General features: G+C 44.2%; 2 protein-coding genes across 2 annotated transcripts in view; one reads left to right on the forward strand and one right to left on the reverse strand.

Moving 5' to 3' along the window:
* Window positions 1-4,117: 4,117 nt before the first annotated feature.
* On the reverse strand, window positions 4,118-19,826 carry ARV1 (ARV1 fatty acid homeostasis modulator). The gene is given in 8 exon segments (XM_075412066.1): window positions 4,118-4,824; window positions 5,308-5,532; window positions 6,697-6,850; window positions 8,132-8,251; window positions 19,475-19,587; window positions 19,590-19,701; window positions 19,703-19,720; window positions 19,722-19,826. Coding segments are annotated over 8 exon segments (954 nt in total). The 3' UTR covers window positions 4,118-4,717.
* TTC13 (tetratricopeptide repeat domain 13) overlaps window positions 19,825-20,897 on the forward strand; it is a 42,320-nt gene continuing 41,247 nt past the window's right edge. Inside the window, exon 1 of the mRNA XM_075412057.1 lies at window positions 19,825-20,029. Coding sequence (XP_075268172.1) covers window positions 19,825-20,029 — 205 coding nt within the window. The remainder of the gene's footprint in view (window positions 20,030-20,897) is intronic.

Below are 20,897 nucleotides of genomic sequence, written 5' to 3' on the forward strand. Positions count from 1 at the left end.
GTGGTGCTTTCATGTTCCTTCCTTCCAGGCTGGGCAATAGCTGCAGATGGCACTGTGGTGCTTAACACCTCCCAGCCGGGGATTGCCGACGGATTGCAAACGCACGCCAGCTCCCGACACACAAGGGCTTGCTTGTTTTATGGGAAATCAGCTGCTAGTAGTTTCCCAGTGCAGATGTCCTATTTTACTTTTCAGTTTGGTGAAGCCTGGGCTAACAAATGGCGGTTTATATGCCCGAGATACGACTCATCCTGGAAGAAAGGACTCGCTTGTCCGTGCTTGCACGAGGTCGCAAGGGTAGTAGCCCTTGCCTCCTCCACCAGCAAGACCTAATGCACACACCACTGCAGAATGGAGAAACTCTGCTGTTGCACAGCTCTTCCCAGTCGCAGTGACTAACTCTATCTCTGCACAATTGGTAATTCTGCTCATAGAAATGTATGTTCAAGGATGGAGTGGAAACCATTGAAGTAATGAAGTTATCAGTAAGTTTTCTAGGGAAACCCACAGACTTTACTGTTTGGAAGACAACCTTTGCCATTTCACGTCAACCCTTAGACTATTACAAAAATGTCTGCAATAAATAATGTTCTTCCTTCATGTTCATCCTTTGAAAACTTAGGAGTAGGATATTCACGTATTTGCTTAATCATACACTCATACTCATCTATACTGCATCTTTTCTTACATTCTGATTTTTCTTGAGGTTCTGCCCCCTTAGTCTTCTCAACTCTTTGTTTTGTAGAAGTCTGCCTGACACCTACATTCTCTTTTGACCCTTCCTACCTCCTACTCTAATTCTCCCAATTTTGTATAGAGCAATTTCTAAATACTTGTTACCCGACCTACGGACCCAGCTGAAGTTCCCACTGCACAGCCACTAACCCATTGCTCAGCCCAAGCCTGAATAACATCGCTGGTTCTGTGCATTGCATCCTCCGGAATTCTGGAATTTGCTCCATAAGCCCACGAATTTCCCATAGGTCATGACATCCCTTTTGATTCCAAGCAAAAAACTCAAAAGAGTTCATTTGCAGGGTGTTAAATTTTTAACCCAAGTAAATCCCTTCCCAGAAGTTAACGAAGCAACTGAAGACACAGAGAAAGGGCAGGCTATTTGCCATACCTCTTCCAGCACAGACAACTATTTCATTACACAGAGTTTACGAAAGAAGAGGAGCTCAAAGGACAAAAAGGAATAAAAGTGAGAGATGACTGTTCTAAATAGAGAAGACCTTAAAATAGTCTTGGTTCTCTGAAGCACCAGATGGAATCCTTTTCCAAAGGCATCAAAAATGCACACACACCTGCCCCCCCGCACAGAAGGTATCCTTAAGTTCCCCCAAGATTTATGAAATATTAGTGTATTTGTCATGTTAGTTCTGGTAAATGAGTACCCATAAAACCACACACGGCAGAATGTCCTACATTACTAGACAAGAACGGTGCCTCTGAAGACTGAAAACCTGTACAGCACCTGCTTTCGTTCCACAGCTCTGTAGCTCTTCATCTTCTTCTCCATCCTCCAAGTCGCACAAGGACAGTGGCGGCTCCTGACAGCACTACAGAGCGCACAACTGATACGCTGTCATCACACATGACACCACAGAGACGCATGTCTTCTTTCGCAGTGTGTTCGTGTACATTCTAGGTCTTCTGAATAAAAATCAGAAAATGTCCTTAAATCCATTTTTTTAAAATTAAAATTAAACTTTAAGAAAACTGTCCCCAGACAAAATTCATATACACCGTATTTACAATTTTGCTGCTGGCTAGGTAACATTTACATTCCATGTAATGCAAAATCTTCCCCCTGCGTTAGTCACACCTCAACGTGCTCCACTCAGCCTTTAGACAAATCAGTGCCAGAGCCCACAAGGCAGAAATTTCTGAAAAGAAAAAAATCTTTTGTGTATAACCAGCACACATACAATTAATACAAAAATCCAGCCTAAGAGGAACAAACCAAAACACTGTTGTTACATCACCAGAAAAACAAAACTGGCGGTAGAAAGAATGCACGTTTCCTGACGAGGGGCATACAGAGCGGTGAGGAACGTTATCAGCTGCAACGCTAAGGTTGTACTAAGATGAACAGCGAGCTGGGAAAAGCCAGATGACTGCTACAAACAGCGTTTGGTTCAGCAGGCACCAGCATCTTCCTGGTGCATGTTCTTCTGGCATCCTCTCTGCTGCAGCACAGCTTTATTCCCTCTCAAACTCAAGGCAGAAGGTGAAGGAGAAATAGGAAAGCGGGCCAGACCAGCACCCCTGAAGCTTTTCTGACAGATCTACTGCTCTTTCTCTTTGCACCTTCGCAACCTGCAGCCTCTGTTGCAATGCTGTGTGCTGGTGTTGTGGGGGGAAGATGAGCACTACTCGCAGCACCTTTGGCAACATACTGTTTTTAAATAAGCTTTTTGGGGGTGGAGTATCTCCCCAAATCTAACTATGTAAAACAAAGCATGTTGTAGGCACGGTGTTGCCAAAGCTGCCGCTCCCCAGTGAGCAGTTGCACACCCACACTCAGTTGTCCAGCCCTGATTCACACCAGCAGCAAGGTGGGTCCCTCATACGCCTTCACAACTATGTGCTGGCTGGGGCAGCTGCGGTGTTAAACTGGCTCCTGTACTTACAGAGGTTGCAATTTGGGTTTTTACACCCTTCAGCCTTCTCTACACGCTCAGGAAGACGTAAAGTGTAACACAAATCGCACATGAGTGGTGCCAGCCTCTCACCTATTAAAAGAGAATCAGCAACCATTTGCTTCTCTGACCCAACAACTGACGTGGTGTGGGCAGCTGCATCAGACAAACGTGTCTGACGCCTTCTGTGGTCATGATCTAGACTTACCCTAAACCTGTCTGGAATTAACTTGAAGATGTCGCACAATGTTATTTGAGGCATTTTGCAAAGCACAGGTAGGAGAAACCACTGGGTGTCCTGATGGATGACAGGTTGACCATGAGCCAGCAGTGTGCCCTGGCTGCCAAGAAGGCCAGTGGTCTCCTGGGGTGCATCGAGTGTGGCCAGCAAGTGGAAGGAGGTTCTCCTCCCCCTCTGCTCTGCTCTGGTGAGGCCCCATCTGGAGTGCTGTGTCCAGTGCTGGGCTCCCCAGTGCAAGAAAAACAAGGAACTACTGGCGAGAGTCCAGCAGAGGGCTACGAGGATGATGAGGGGACTGGAGCATCTCTCCTACGAGAGGCTGAGGGAGCTGGGCTTGTTCAGCCTGGAGAAGAGAAGGCTGAGAGGGGACCTTAAAAATGCCTGTAAATATCTGCAGGGTGGGTGTCAGGAGGACGGGGCCAGACTCTTTCCAGTGGTGCCCAGCGACAGGACAAGGGGCAATGGGCACAAACTGAAGCAGAGGAAGTTCCAGCTGAACACAAGGAAGAACTTCTTCCCTCTGAGGGTGATGGAACCCTGGAACAGGCTTCCCAGGGAGGTTGTGGAGTCTCCTTCTCTGGAGATATTCAAACCCCACCTGGATGCGGTCCTGTGCAGCCTGCTCTGGGTGACCCTGCCTTGGTATTGGGTTGGACTGGGAGATCCCCAGAGGTCCCTTCCAACCCCTGCCATGCTGGGATTCTGTGATTCTGAGACTGCATCTAAGGAAAATGAAGAATGGAAGTAGTACCTATAGACAGTACAGCCTTCCAGAACTGAAGGAGGAGAATTACACGTTGGATGGAACATAAGGTAAACTGGTCTGCACAAAAGAAGTAGGTTCGTGTCCTAATCACTGGCTCGCAGACACCGATTCTGCCAGTTCCTTTGTCAGCCATCTAGCCCTCTCTTTGCCTGCTGGGGAAAAAGGTGCAGAACGGCTATAAATGCTTCTTCACTAAATTAGGCCTAAACTTGCTGGGTTGTTTTTTGTTTTGTTTGTTTGTTTGTTTTTAACAGCAGCCTCATACTTCACGTTTTGCTCCCACTAAACCTGCTGCCAGACGAGGGCTGGGTGCGGGAAATGCGGCTAAATAGTGTCTGCAGAAGCAGCAGTATGCTGAACAGCCTGGTGTGCTGGGGACCAGAGTCCTTTCACTCTCTTTTCAGCTTTCAGAACAAAGCAGCAGCATTTATGAGATCACATCAAATTTCAAGCCAGTTAAAACTATAGTTCCTAAAGATTACTCTAGAACTAGATATTTTATTATTTTGGATTGTTATATAAACATTGCAGAGAATGCAGCTTCGTTTTCTCACCGTAGTTTTACTCTGCGGTACCTGCCTTTTCTCCAATAAACTGTTTGCACATGTTCACTTCTCTTTTTGAAAATCTGTATTTGTGGAAATAACAATTTTGGCTTTTACATTTTTCCACTGACTCTCTTCCTTCCTCTTAAGGAAACAGTTCATCCTCCTCTTTCTGCCAAAATGCAGTGACTGGTGGCAGTGTCAAATTTTTCTAGTGTACCTTTTTGTTACAGCCAGATTTATAAAGCTATTACAACAGCGACACATTCGTATTTTTTAATGGGTAAATAAACAACCTAAGGCTGAAGTTTTATGGCTCACCACATTAAACAGCTGAACTTCTGAGGTTTCTCATTTTAACTCATCCTAAAACTGTCCACTCTGGCCACTAATGCAAGTTTTTGTTATCTATCACCTTCTTTATCACTATGAAAACAGCGTCTTTGGAGCCTGCTGGCAGAGACCATTCTTAGAAATGATCACCATGGTGTTAGTATTTCTTCAGATCCGGGCTGACATTTCAAACATCCCATCCCATTTTCTGGAACAAGCAGACCACACCATTTTCCAAAATTAATCCAAAGAAGATGGCCAGCCAAGGGAGCATTCGGTTCAAATTCAATGTAACTGCAAAAGAAAACAGAACAAATTTATCACTTACCATTTAAGAAGATCATAGAAACCATGTGAGATTTCATATTAATTTGTATGTATAAGAAATCACACAAATCTGTTAAAAGTCTGCATTCTAAAGCCATGCATAAAATTAACATGAAATTTTCATTTTCCTGACACACAAATAAATCTATTTTATGTTTCCATGATCCATGATGAGTTGTCTCAAATTCTAACTGCTGGATCTGCTGGATATAATACAGCATATACAAAGGGATGCTGGTGAGAGAAGAGGTGCTTTTTCTTTTTTGATAAAGTGTTTTGTTTCATTCACTTTCTATTACAGTCTAAATAACAGTTTTAAGCTAGACCTATTTCAGTCACATATCTGATACCGATTAACAAATTCAACAATAATAATGACTTCTATAACAGCTGCAATCTCACACACACATTCTATACAAATAACGCTGTAAGAAAAAAGCAAAAACATACCTCTAATTGCCTGAGAGTTTGATATCAAGACAAACACTTTTATAAACGCAAGGCACAAAGGTGTGTAGTCGTGTTCCCAAATAACAGCTGGAATTAGCAAAAGCTTTCCATAGCTGGACAACAGCAGTGCTTTGAGAAGTAAAATGAAGTCAGACTTTGTTTTCAGCATCTCGGGTCTCATGCACCATAAGGTGATAAAAATGCCAACCAAAAATGAAGTTTGTTCTAAGAGGAAATAAGAGGAGTTGGAAAGAGAGAATGAAGCACCAAAATAAAGTCCTTTTTTGGATGAATTTCAGTGAAATGACATGTCCCAAATGCCACTGAGCCACTGCTATTTAGAAGACATATGCAAATATGAACACGTCCTCCACCTCCCGTGTTCATTTTAACAGGTAAATATTACTATTGCTTACTTTAATTCAGTATTGTGACATTCAGAATAATTCTATCACAGAATTCTGTCTGTAGGAGAAGTTTTTTCCAACTGTCTGGTAGCCTGTAAAACAAAATCAACACTTGCCTTCTTTGAGAAGGTCACCAGCAATGAACCCTTTCCATCCAGCATGAGAAAGAACACCAAGGTGAAAATACCATTGCGCTATTAGACTTTTTTTGACACCGTGCCCCTGTCTAGTGCTAGAATTAATGCAGATGTCAAAGAAAGTCTCACGACAACTGTGATAGATGAACTACTACTGAAAAATGAGTTCCAACATTTTTACTTACACGTTATGAAAATCTACTTAGAGCAACATTAGACTTCAGTTAAACTCTGAAAGTCTAAGGGAAATACTAATTTTAGTCTGAGGGTTTGATTTAAACACTATCACCAGGAAAAGTATGAGAATGAAAGTATTAACCAAAATAAACAGAAAACCCTCCTCTGCCTTCAAATGCAGTCTTAAAGCACAGAAGTATTTACTCTTTACCCGTGATGACACTGCTCTGTATTTTGGTGTATTCATTTTAAACAAAACCCCAACAGATACAGCTTTTCCCAATTACTGTTTACTTCTGTAAGGATCATCCTTAACGTTGATTCATCTTAATGAATAATAAACCTTGAAGTCAACATGAAATATGGAATAAGGCTGAGCTCTCCACTGGTCTTCAAAATGTGTAAATGGATTCAGATGAAGATTTCTGAATACTGCCACTATTCAGTGTTTTGATATCTAATGCCGATCACATCAGCCTGAACTGCAATGATTAGGATCAAAATACGCATTTGCATTAAATGAAGGCAAATTAGAGAGTATGTGTATAATCATTTAACCATAGTGGGTTGGACATGACATCCTTTCTGTGTTAATCTTTGCAATATGGCCTTGTTGAAAGACTCATGAGGCTATTCAGTGCTTACAGTGTAGACAGTGACACCCTTACCTAAAGAAGCTACACCAAACATTCTGTAAAAATCCCATTCCTTGGCATATCTGATCAGGTCATCAGGATCTACACTTTGGCTTGAATCCTGTAGCTGCAACCACCTGAGATAAGCCTCGCAGAGCAAACAAAATATGCAGAGCTTCCCATGGATCTGGTAAATGAAAGGATAATAAAAGCATTAGTATTAAATCAGCATAAATTAAAGCATTAGTACGAAATTGGTATTTAAAATACATTTCAACATCTCTACACAAACAAGCTCTGTAGGTTTATTATTTTTGTTTAGAAATCTAAGCAAATTACTTCTGTTGAGCCACTAGTTTAGCACATCATCCTTTTAATATCAATTAACATGACAGGCAAATCAGAGGGCGTAGAAAACCGCATGAACAGTTCCATACAGAAAAAGGTATATAACTGTGGTTTCTAAAGCTTGCTCTATGTTTTTATTAAAATTGGGAAGGCTGTTTCAGTTAGGAACATAACTAAAAATTTGTGTCATAGCTGGTAGAATTATACTATCCAAAATTTCAGCTTAAGGCCAACTACTCCACTCAGTCAACTGGTTTAAATAGCCTTGTTTCTCTTTTTGCTTGGGACAATCTCCATTAGAAGAAACTGGTAGTGCAGTTATACCAAAACCACGTCTTAGTTCAGATAAGGGTGAGGTACCCAAAATAAATGGAGCAACATCACCAAAGAAAACTTCAAAATATCCTCTGAAGTGACTGCACAAATGGTGTCGTGAGGGCCCACAGTCACCAGGTTTCCACATTAAACAGGCTGAGCCAGCACGCATAGGGGGTGAAGTCTGATTCCCTGCAGACTTCAATGAACCAATGCAATTTCTGTGCATGGATTCTACTTTTTCCATTAGAGACTAGTTATGCCAACCACACATATACGCACAGGCTAAGCCAGTTTAAAATTCAACTCCATTTATTTGAATAGATGAAATCACAGAATCACAGAATATTCAGGGTTGGAAGGGACCTCTGTGGGTCATCTAGTCCAACCCCCTGCCGAAGCAGGGTCACCTACAGAAGCCTCATGGAAAACATCATTACCAGTCACCAGAAGCATTGAATGAATTAAAAATCTTTACTCAGCTTTATGCTTGAAAGACGAGGCGACTATATTTGTCTACATTGCTTAACACTGGACTGGCCAAGAGGTATCTACATGAACGCAGCACACACTTATGCCTGTATAGTTTGTTCTAGATTAGCTTCCCTCTCCTGGGAAATCAATCCTCAAAGTAAAAATACACAATTCTGTCAGAAAAGCTACACCTCTACACTCTGGCCTGGGCAGCACAACTAAGTTGACTACGTAACTCTGCATCAAGAGCGTTTTATGTGAAGGCCACTATCTTTTGCTATACTTTTGATATGGTTAATAAAAGTCACAGGGTAGGGGCACAGCAACTTACATTTATCTTTGTGTTGAAAAGAATGTGCCTGTATGCTTGTGCTTTACATAAAACAGCATTAATCAAGATGATAACAGGATCATACTCAATGTATTTGTCCACAGGTTTCTGGCAGGATTTCTGAAAGTCACAAAATAAGAAGAATTAAGGCAGGGGAGGGAAACAAAGCAAGAGTTTATGAAATGTTCCTCTAATCTTGGCACAATGGCATAAATCCAAACTAGCTATTCAATTCCTATTAGTCTTTTCTTACTGTTATCTTCATTTTCAACAGGCTTTTAATCCATCCAGAAAATTTCTTCCCCTCCCTTGACACTACAGTTGACACACAGTCTTCCCTTATAAAACACAAAGATACACTACGGATTTTTACAGGCTCTAGATTTACACAGATAATAAACTATGCAAGGACATACTTAGCTATTCATTTTCTGCCCTACCAAACCACCTTCCCATGGCTCAAGAAACGCACCAGTATCTTGTTAAAGGTTAACTGATCACGGCTCGTCTACTGTGTATTTTTGGGGGGGGGAGGGGCTTGGTATTATTTGGAAGGAAAATTAATTTCTTCTGTCACTTCTTTTCAGAGATGCTTTATCCTCCTATCCTAATGCTTTATCTTCCCATCCTACCTTTTTCTTCCTTTCAAGAAGACGGTAAATGTTTTTTGCTGTTGCATTGTTCTTCCATACTGGTAAATCGTCCAGATGCTTCAACTGATTTTCCATTATTGAACAAACACCAAGATATTCAGAATATTGATAAAGTAGTTTTCACTGACAGATACAGCCAAAGAGTCAGAAGTTGCTACTGAACAGCGGTAAGACACTAGAGCGTGACTTCTCCAACGCATCCACTGTGCCTCCCAGAGAGGTTATTCCACCCAGACCACTGGGAACGGCTTGTCGTCAACCCCCGTCAGATTTATTGACTTACCTGCATGGGTGATTGCTCCTTGACCCAAGTTAAACGAGGAGGGCTAACGAAAGGCTGCTATACTAACTGTGAGCAGGACAGTTCTGCTGCAGCAGTGGATCCCAGCAGCCCAGCCCTTCATAGAATCATAAAGGTTGGAAAAGACCTCCAAGAACATCAAGTCCAACCATCAACCCACCACCGCTACTTCAGCTCACTCACAGAAGGGTGCTCGCGGGCAACTCAGCTTTCTGCCACTGCCCACCCTCCAGTCCAGCTACTGGTCTCCTCCAGCCCCTCCTCAGCTAATCCCACTCCCCCGGGCCTCCCCGTCGGCTGCCACACTCTGAGCACAACACTCACAGGGACGATCCCTACTTCCATTTCAGTGAGCGCACGGCTGCGCGCTGCCAGAAAGGAAATCCATAGGCACAGCCTTCTGAGATCCTGCAATGGTCAAACCCGCAGCATTAGACCACACACACCTACAGACAAACTCCCAGCAAAGCACAAAAAGGTTCTCTGAATTTTATAGAGATTCCTTGTGTCCAAGTTGACTGTGCGTTGCTGTTTACCAGAATTATTCTTGGAGAATTTGAGAATGCAAACTTTCACTAGCAAATTGACTCAAAAATCCAATATCCACATCAACAAAAACATCCAAACAAATGCATAAGTTGAACAGAGTATCTAAGGAAAGTTCCTACCACTAATCAGTGTTTCTTGGTCCGGCTCAAGAAAAAACCCCAACAAACTCATTTGGATTAGAAAAGAAAATGCTGTGCATGACAATACACAAGGTTAGAGGTAACAAATTAAAAAACTGACTCAATTAACCAACAGTTTGATAGGTCTAAAATTAAAGGGAGAGAGATGGAAGAAAGGACATAATTAACAGAAGACCACAGATACAGTGCTTAATAGAGTGAAAAAGAAATTGCAACTATAATTAAAGGCAGTGTCTTGCTTCATTTCTTTCTAGGGGGAACTCATTCTTATAGGTGGTCATTTACATATGTCATATCTCTGGGTTAATGTAGCACAGGAAAACTCCAATTTATTTTATAGGCTTATTCACACAAGCAGTGGACAAGCACAAACAAAAGAAGATTATTCTTGAAGACAATGGGCATTCTAAAGGTTAGATGAAAGATACCCTACATACCCCAGGATTTATACTCTCCAATTTTCCTACAGCAGAATATTTTTTGACCAAGGTCAAAAATCTTCCTGAGAAGAGTAAAGAACGATCTTTTCAAGTGGAGGGTCCCAACCAAACACCAATCAAAAAACCTGCAGTTAAGAGATACTGACAAATTTTCACTGACAGCCAACATGAATTCTAGGCAATTAAAATACATCAGACCAACCCTCCAGGCAAAACCAGCGACACAGTAATCCTACTGCAGGTATCTAAGGAGACTGCTACGAAAGAATACACAGATAGCGGCGTCACCCGTCAGAATGGGTCTTCTGCTCCACAGCTTCTGGCAGCCACAACCACATCTTCTGCAGCTGTGAGAACGATGCTTAATTCAGTATTTCAGCATACCACCACCAAACATTTTAGAATCCTATTTCTCTTGTGTTACCGCGACAGGAAAGGAAAATCTGCCGTTATCACAACAGAGCAGCCATCTTCGAGGGCTTTTGACACACACACACACACGCACATTCATGTCTGCCTGTCTTCTAGAGCTGGATGAGAGCCCTACTCTTAATGTACTTTATTTCTGTTTGAGTCTCAGCTGTATGAAGGAGACCTGCAAACCACCGCACCGCCAGAGACTCGCATCTGCACTGCCACAGGCTCAACGGACAAAGCGAAGATGATCTTTGCTATACCCCAAGAGCACTACAGCATCAACAGGTCCACTAGGATGAAATTTTCTCCATACATGGCTTTTTTGGTATTTTTTCCAGCTGTACTACTAAAACATCTGGCACTCACCTTAAATGCCTAGGAAGGAAACTTGTGACTAAAGCCTGACTTAAGCAAAATCAACGCAAGCTAGGCTTACTGCAGTTTAAGTACACATATGTTCAACTACGTAGCTTTATCTAGTTAAAGTGATGCAACTTTACAGACATCGATAATCGCTACCACTTTCAGAGAAAATCAGTATGGGCCGCTCAGCTTTTTCAATCTTCCTTAGGCTTTCTCAAAGAAATGCCCCCATTATTGTAACCAATTCTAAAATGATAGAAAGAACTAACTGGATTTTTCTGTTTTTAACCAGTTTTAAATTTCTTCCTTAAATATGTAACTAACATCAGAAACAGGAAATAACTCGTATCTTTCCTTGAAAATATAGACATGCCTTTTGTTACAAGGTCCTTTCAGATTATGTTGCAGAAGCTCGTAAAGCTCAACACCATAAATTCTATTTACACATCTTCTTCTCAATCAGAAAATTTAAGGAAAATTACAAATGTTTGATACTAACACACAGAAGTCCAATAGATACTGTGAAAAATCCTAAAAAAAGGGTCCTGAATGTATTTCAATATTCTAATGAATTTAAATGGATATTAGTTTAGGAATTGTTTGACTCATCAAATATTTAGGAATTTTTGACTAAATATTTCAGAATATTTGACTATACTTGACTGTTGTTTCAAAAAATAAAAAAAAGATCCTCCATTTTCTTAACTTAGAAATTTGCTTAGTTATCTTTAAAAAAAAAAAAAGCAGAGGTAGCTTTAAGAAAAAAAAAGAAATCTTCAAAAGCCAGTACAACCATGTTCTTCATAGCGCAGCGTATCAGATTCTTTCTGATCAAAGCAATCCAAAACAGTTAAGGGAAGTAACATATGTTCTAACATCTTGGTTGTATTAAGACAAAAGAAGAACAGAAATGTTAACTCTGACTGCATGTCTATCAGCCTTTTATAAAGCATTACTCAAAAGACACACGTTGTCTCTGTTCATCAACGATGCTCAACTCCGAACCCAGTTCACACACGTATGACAAATACACTACAGTGTACCAATACGTGAGGAGATGCCTGCTACCAGGCACAGGGCAAAGTTCTTTTTAGAGTGCTCTCTCCAACATTAAAACATAACTGAATTTTTAAGTAAAAGTATTTTAGGATGAGGGTGGTGGAAGGGAAAAATGTTCTCAAAGAGGAAGCCACAGGACATTACAGAAAATAAAAATACACAGTGAATAACGAGGCTTCATCCGGAACTGAAAATACCATGAAAACCACACCAGTATTATGTCTGCAAATCTCTGGATATTAGAGACACCAGTGAAACAGTCTCATTTTAGTATTCCTTTCTCCAGGGACTGGAGTTTGGCAAAATTAAGCTACAATTTTTTGCCAGACTACATATACAGCAAATTTTAACAACACTTACATAGCTTCAGCATGAACATAAGTCCATTTACATAGGTCCACAGGGCAAACTAACACAGACCCATCAGCTTGCAAGAGCACCCTTATTCCCAGTTGCACCCTTAAACAATAAAACGTAATTAGCCGTGCTGCTTTCAAGAATGGGTTCTTTATTAGGGATGCTGCTAAGTGTCATAAGCTGAAAAACGAAACAGCCCAGTTTCAGATGCATTCCATTTCAGAAAACTGAAATTAAAAGTATTGCTTTATAATTTTTCCTATACATTTTCCAGTAGTGAGCTGGTCTGTAGACTGAGGTATGTAAATAAGAAAAATAACATACTTTATTTTCTAGGATGATCTTTGTACTCTTGACAGATTCCTTACCTTACCACATAAATGCTTTGCATTCAAAGCATTCACAGTCTCTCTGCCTTGCTGCAATAAAAGAGCTTTTCAATTATTTTTTAATTGCGGGAAAGCTAAATGAAGTGTGCACTGCTCAGGATATTTGGCTTTCTTATTACAAAACACAAGGGGGATCCGGACTGAGCTCTACATATTGCAAAGAATAATTTAATGCTCTTTATTAGTCTGGAACAATTAACATTTTTGAAACTTTCTTTTTAAACACAACAACATATATGTAATTTGAAATGAAATTTTACAAAATTGTATGGTTTTCCTTCTATTTTTGAAGGAGTCAAGTTTGCCAGTTTCCTTTTATATTCATTGCACTTTGACTGCAGAATTTACTCCAGGTTAGCCGACTGCGAGTTGTTTTTTTTCCCCTGACAGCATTAATACTGTAGTGGCAATGTTACCTGAACAGTATTTTTTGTTACTGTTGTTAATGGCTGGTTCGTAATACATTCAGTGAAGATTCGCTGTCTTACTTACAGATCATTTAAGGATCTCAAAATAATTAACAAAAATCTCCTCTGTAAAGACCCATCTAGGCTTTCTTTCACCATCGCTTCTGGTTCGGAACAGGGAAAACATCAGCAGGTTCACAGCGCAGGACCAGCACCAGACCCACGAGCCACAAAGCGACCACCTGAAGTCACCTTCGCTGGAGGCAACCCTAACACGCCTGCGCACCCCCCGGCTACCACGCTGAAGAAAAAAACCTATCGAACACGGCTCCCTCTTCTTTAAGTTGTTTTTAAGAAGCAATAGTCCACCTGTCTCTTGTAATGGTATTTCCATGGCAAAATATACGCAGGATGAGAAAAAGGTCCACTCATTAAATGTGAATCCCAGGTAAGAAGGAACGTGCAATATCAGAGGTCTGGGCTAGGCTTTTGCCGACGGTGACCTTATTTAAACAAAACAAATTAAAAAAAAAAGTTATGGAACATGAAGAATCTGCGGCAGTTAGCCACCTTGCAGAGCTCTTAACACAAGACATGACCTTTCCGTCCCGAGTTTCATGGTCCTGAGTGGACTTCCATGTTTGATGGAAGAAGGTTTCTTTAGCTTCTTCAGTATCCATTGCAAATTTATCTCCAGAGTAGATATTAACACTTATGAGGTCTTTAATGCTTGCCTGCACTAAAATTTCGATATGGACCTCAAAGAAACTTTGAACTATCTTAAGAGCAACAACAAATGCTGCAGGAACTGAAGCAACACCGTGAATATTAGGCTGAATTTCCAAAACTGTACTCTAATATTGTGGGCTGGAAACAGATGTTCCCTCATGGAAGATTTTAGTATTTGCCCCTGGAAAAAATCCATTCTGTTCTTAACAGATTAATAACAGAATACAAAATCATCCTATTTTGCTCAGGCACTCAAATTTAAATTTTCCACCTTAAAAAAAAAGCCCAGATCAGGTTAAACACATCCTAAAAACAAATGTAGGACAAGATAGAAGATGCTGTTGGGAGAACTTAGGTTCTTCAACCTCAAGATGATGTTCCAAAAGGTGCTGAATGACAGGAGCACCCTGAGAATGGCAAAGACCTTTAAGATACAGATTCATTAATTTATCAAGGATCACTTTAAACTAGCATGGGGCGAGTCTACAGGTCAGCATAGAACAGTGATGGTCTTGGAAATGTTCTGCTTGTTCCTAATTTTCTGGAGCCAAAACAAGGAAAGAATCATATGGAACAGATGTTGGGTTAGCTTTTTTTTTTTTTTCCTTATTGTGTCAGTATTTTCATGTACTACTTGAAAATAGGAATCAAACACAAGTATCCCAAAGCTTTTTGACAAAAAAATTATCTAGACCATGTCCATCGGCCTGACTTTGAGTATCACTACACAATCTTTCTGTGTATTTTTCACTTTTTCTCCCTCATGCTACAACAGAGTAGCAGTACTTCATGTTCTAATTTCACAAAGACAGATGAAAACTGTTCTCGGGCTGAGTGGTTACACCTTCTAATCTCACCTCAGACCTCAAATTTTTCTTAAACACCTCCAGCTTTTCATAAGTTTTTAGACGCTTGCACTCTTTTAAGTTTTATAAATACCTGACATAAATACTGTTTCACATTGATAATTGGGATCTTTGTATTTTCTGAAGTGGAGAAGTCTTCAAAGCTATCATTATTTTCAGGTTAAGATGATTCATAACACCAACAAACTATCACAACACTGCTTGTGAAAGTCTGTGGAGGGCATCAAATCACGTTCTGTACTTGCCCACTTTTTGTTGTCAGTAGCATGATGCTGACCAACTTTCCGGGTCTCTGGCCAGGGCACAGCACTGCCTGCAAGGAGTAGAATGCTGCCAGAGGGTTAGTGCAGGGACAAAACTATTTGTCCGGATCAAAATCAAAAAAATAAGATTTGCCCTATTAGAAACCATGAGCTCCTGGTAGCTGGAGAAGACAGCAATGCTTTCTAGCAATACGCAGATAAAGCTGAATTCAGATCAGTTCAACTGAAGGAATCTTTTGATCTTGACAATCTGCTAACTTTCTCATCTCCACTTTACAAACCGTGAGCTAACATGTTTCTTACTAATGTGCTTCGTATTGCCCATTCCTCTTGCGGACTGCTCCTACTGTCAGTGCTTCCTGGGTGGCCAGAAATGGTGAGAAAGGGTTAGAGATGGTACAACACAGCACCACATAAAAGCAACCAGGACTAAGACTGAAACTGAACCATGACAACTCGCAACAGCGACAGAGGAAACAGACTGGTAGGAGTAAGTGAAAAATGGTACCGACCTGGTCCTGCATGAAGAAAGGCAGACAGAATTCCAAGCTGCTACGAAAATATGACTCTTTACTCTTTCTTTTACTCTGGTCTTTACTCTTTTTGTAAGAATTTGGTGTTTGTGATTGTTGTGGTTTAACCCAGCAGATGGCAAGTGAGCACTAGACAGCCGCTCGCTCATCCCTTCCCTCCCCTTTTCCCCCTGCAGGATGGGGAGGAGAAATGGACAAAATGTAAAACTCGTGGGTTGAGATAAAGACAGTTTAATAGGACAACAAAGGAAATACTAATAACGATACTACTACCACTAATGATAACAATAATGAGAATAAGGAATACTCAAAACAAACTACATTCAATTTTTCTCACCACCTGATGACCAATTCGCAGCCAGTCCCCGAGCAGCGACTGCGGAACGCCAAACTTGCGAATTTCGCAAAACTCCCCAAAAAGTTTGAACTCCTGGACAGGAGAGCATTCAAACTCACAGAAGAACGAGAGCGAGCAGATTCCTCCCCCAAGCCAACCCCTACTTGTAAACCACAGAATCACAGAATGGTCGGGGTTGGAAGGGACCTCTGTGGGTCACTCAGTCCAACCCCCCTGCGGAAGCAGGGCCACCTACAGCAGGCTGCACAGGACCTTGTCCAGGTGGGTCTTGAATATCTCCAGAGAAGCAGACTCCACAACCTCCCTGGGCAGCCTGTTCCAGGGCTCTGTCACCCTCAGAGGGAAGAAGTTCTTCCTTATGTTCAGACGGAACTTCCTGTGCCTCAGTTTGTGCCCATTGCCCCTTGTCCTGTCGCTGGGCACCACTGAAAAGAGCTTGGCCCCATCCTCCTGACACCCACCCTTCAGATATTTATAAGCATTTATTAGGTCCCCTCTCAGCCTTCTCTTCTTCACGCTGAATAAGCCCAGCTCCCTCAGCCTCTCCTCGTAGGGGAGATGTTCCAGCCCCCTCATCATCCTTGTAGCCCTCCGCTGGACTCTCTCCAGTAGCTCTTCATCTTTCTTGGAAGTGGGGAGCCCAGAACTGGACACAGTACTCTAGATGAGGCCTCACCAGGGCAGTGTAGATGGGAAGGAGCATGGTGTCCATGGTACGGAATATTTCCATCGGCCAGCTTGGCTCTCTGTCTGGCCGTGCTCCCTGCCCACGCCTGCTCCTTAGCTCAATATGAGAAACTGGGAAAAGTCCTCGCTTTATAGCAACGACTGAAAACATCAGTGTTCTCGACATCCTTCTGGCACTACATCCAAACCACAGCAGCTACCGGGAGGAGAATTAACTCTATCCCCGACGAAACCAGGATGGTGATGAACATGGCAACTGGGACTTCAGTCTTTGATTCTGCACAGGATGCCACAGCTCCGGGAGACCCGGCTCTTCAGCCCTCAGACGGTTAAATGCCAAGAGGAACGGGTGCCATCTACTGGCTCCGTTTCCCTTGGAGATTATTATAGCCAAATTAATGGCCATAATTGATGACCTGGGTTTACAAGATGTGCTAAAATTGTACGTGAGGTGGCTGCAGGCATAAGCTTTATACTTGTCCTTTTGCATCCAACTTGTCCTTGATTTCAAAGACGAGTTTGAAACTCCACATGAAAGAACATAAAAAAAAATTTATATTTTTATTATAATTCATTATTACCAATAATGAATTTCAACTACATGCTCTGACTACCTATGATGTGATGTAGTTCATGCCCACTACTAAACATGACACATTATACTAACATGAAAAAGCAACTAAAAATCAATTTTTCCTTGCAGCGTGCATGTCTAAAGCCAGTGGAAATCAATCTCTATTACTTTCTTTGTCTTTTACCTAAGAAAACTGCCGATCTCTCCAGTTTTTGAAATGTCTGCAGAGATTTTTGTGTATGTTTTCAGCTGGTTTATGCTCTACAGCAGCAAGCCGTTTCAGCTGACTGCTGGGCTGGGAAAAGAGAAGGATGTGAATCAGCTCTTTCTACTATCATCAGTAATTTGTACATATCTTGTTTTCACAGCCTCTTGTTGATAACGCTAGCTGAGATCTAACATGCACATCTTTCAGCTTGAGGCAACCACTATTTCCCCAAATAAAAACTGGCCACAGAACTCTATGATCTGGTTGCCTACAATCTCTGTTTTTGATCTAAGAAATGCTTGAATGACTCAAAGTTACAAAGCTGTAAAGGAATTCATCACAGGTCTCATACAAAGCTTTCTGGTCATCTGTTACGTTTACAGCTTCATAGTTAGTACATTAACCCATCTTCTAGCAGCATTCTCAAAATGCCAAAGGCTACAAAACTGGAAGAAACAACCACAAAGGAAGTTTGAATGACACACAACTAATTTCTTCCGAAATAGAAAATACTCAAAAACAAGTTTTCCCAGTTTTGTAAGGAACAGACAGGACGTCGTGAAACACAATCACAGATAAAATCAGAGGCTTAGTCGAGATGTATTTGCAGATCCTTCCATTCCAAAATTCTTATTTTTTTCCCCACGCTAAATATAGGGTGCTAAGTGCTCCAAGGTTTTACACACTGCAGAGACTGAAAACGTGCGTATGTTGAGGCCCTGGCCCAGGCTGCCCAGAGAAGCTGTGGCTGCCCCCTCCCTGGCAGGGTTCAGGGCCAGGTTGGATGGGGCTTTGAGCACCCTAGTCTGGTGGAAGGTGTCTCTGCCCATGGCAGGGGGGGTGGAACGAGGTGATCTATAAGGTCCCTCCCAACCTAAACCATTCAGTGATTCTATGATAATTCTTCTGACTCAATGCAGAAATCCACTTTAGGTTGCCTGTTTCTCTCTCTTGGTCACACATGGGACGTTCTTATCCTTGATTTACTTGTTAATGCTTATGTTCTGGACATCTACACCTGGTCAACTGAATCTCACCCTTGTTGACCATAGAGGAATTCTGTGGTTTACACAAATTCCACGCTTTCATGCCTAAATGTAATTTGAATAGATATGTTCATATGTAAATACGGTGGTGTCCCTCAGGGGTCCATATTGGGCGCACTACTGTTTAGTATCTTCACCAGTGACACCGATGGCAGGATCGAATGCACCCTCAGCAGCTTTGCTGACACCACCAAGCTGAGTGGTGCAGTCAACATGCAGAGGGACCTGGACAGGCTTGAGAGGTGGGCCTGTGTGAACCTCATGAGGTTCAACAAGGCCAAGTGCAAGGTCCTGTGCATGGCTTGGGGTAATCCAAAGCACAAATACAGGTTGGGTGGTGAAGGGAGTGAGGGAAGCCCTGAGGAGAACGACATGGGGGTACTGGTGGATGGGCAGCTTGACATGACCTGGCAGTGTGTGCTGGCAGCCCAGCAGGCCACCCGTGCCCTGGGCTGCATCCCCAGAAGCGTGGGCACAGGGCAAGGGAGGGGATTCTGCCCCTCTGCCCCGCTCTGCTGAGACCCCCCCGGGAGTCCTGCGTCCAGCTCTGGAGCCCTCGGCACAGGACAGACCTGGAGCTGTGGGAGCGGGGCCAGAGGAGGCCCCAGCAATGATCCAAGGGCTGGAACCCCTCTGCTGGGAGGAAAGGCTGGGAGAGCTGGGGCTGTTCAGCCTGGGGAAGAGAAGGCTGCGGGGAGACCTTAGAGCAGCTGCCAGTGCCTGGAGGGGCAGCGAGAGAGCTGGAGAGGGGCTTTGTACAAGGGCATGGAGTGATAGGACAAGGGGTGATGGCTTCAAGCTGAAAGAGGGGAGATTTGGGTTAGATATAAGGAAGGAATTCTTCCCTCTGAGGGCGGTGAGGCCCTGGCACCGGTTGCCCAGAGAGTTGATCGATGCCCCCTCCCTGGAAGCACCCAAGGCCGTCCCGCCCTCAGAGAAACGCGATGGCCTCCTGCCCGCACCCCTCCCGCCCGTCCGGCCTCCCTCCCCCGCCCGGGACTCACGCAGATGGAGATGCGGAGCACCCCGCACCGGTAGTCCCTGTACAGCTCCGCCGCCGCCCCGTTGCACTCGATGCAGCGGTAAGCGCCGAGCGCCGCCATCGCACGCCCCAGCCTGTCAGCGCTCCGAGCCCCCTCGCTTCCGCCTCAGGGCGGGGGGGGGCGGGGGCAGGGTTGGAGGCGCGCCGCGGTGCATTGCGGGAGTTGTAGTTTTCTGCTGCCGCCGTCGAGCCAGGCGGCGCCGGCGCGGGAACTCCGTGTCCCAGCGGGCAGCGCGGCGGCGCCCTCCTCCCCGCCCGGCCCGTGGTGCTGGGGGGCGCCCTCTGCGACCGGCTGAGGGGGAAGTGGTGCGCATGCGCACTGGGAAGATGGCACCTGCCGGCGGCGGCGCGGCTGTGAGGGGGCTGTGGGTGCCGCTGGCCGCGCTGGCCCTGGCCCGGGTGGCGCTCGCCTTGACCGAGCAGTACCCGGCCTTGTCCCTGCTAAAGCACCGGCAGGGCCCGCCGGGGGGCTGCGCCTCGACGGGGGAGTGGGCAGAGCAGTACTCGGCCGAGTGCGGTGAGTCGGGGGGCCGTTGCCGTGGCGGCCGCCCCCGGGCCCGGGGCGGTGCGGGGTCTTGGCGGCGGGAGGAACGGGCTGTGCCGTTCGGCTGACTCCTAGCGAGGCGTTCTCTGCGGAGGCTGCACCCCCAGGCAGCACCGTGCCGCTGTGAGGAGGCGGCCGCTGAGGCGCGGAGCGCGGGAAGAGCTCCCGGCCCCCGGGCGGCTGAGCCGCAGGGCCCGCGGTGTCAGCCTGGCGGATCGTGCCCCTGGACTCGGCGCTGGTGAGGCCGCGCCTCGAGTGCTGTGTTCAGTTCTGGGCCCCTTACTACAAGAAGGACACTGAGGGGCTGGAGCGTGTCCAGAGGAGGGCAGCGAGGCTGGGGAGGGGTCTGGAGAACAAGTCTGCTGAGGAGGGGCTGAGGGAGCTGGGGCTGTTCAGTCTGGAGAAGAGGCTGAGGGGAGACCTTATCGCTCTCTACAGCTCCCTGACAGGAGGTTGTGGTGAGGTGGGGGGTTGGTCTCTTCTCCCAAGTAACCAGTGATAGGACGAGAGGTGATGGCCTCAAGTTCCATCAGGGAAGGTTTAGATTGGATATTAGGAACAATCTCTTCACTGCAAGAGTGGTCAGGCATTGGACCAGGCTGCCCAGGGCAGTGGTGGAGTCCCCATCCCTGGAGGGGTTCAAAAAAACGTGTAGATGTGGCACTTTGGGACGTGGTTTAGCAGGCATGGGGGTGATGGGGTGGCAGTTGGACTTGATGATCTTAGAGGTCTTTTCCAACCTTAGTGATTCTGTGATTCCTGTTGTCTTGCTTGCAAGTCTCGCTGTTGGGCTCTGCGTGTCTTTTAGTCGCTGTGGTCAGTAGCACACAGAGATGCCAAT

Source organism: Opisthocomus hoazin, chromosome 2 (genome assembly GCF_030867145.1).
Source record: "Opisthocomus hoazin isolate bOpiHoa1 chromosome 2, bOpiHoa1.hap1, whole genome shotgun sequence".
Taxonomy (NCBI): Eukaryota; Metazoa; Chordata; class Aves; order Opisthocomiformes; family Opisthocomidae; genus Opisthocomus; species Opisthocomus hoazin.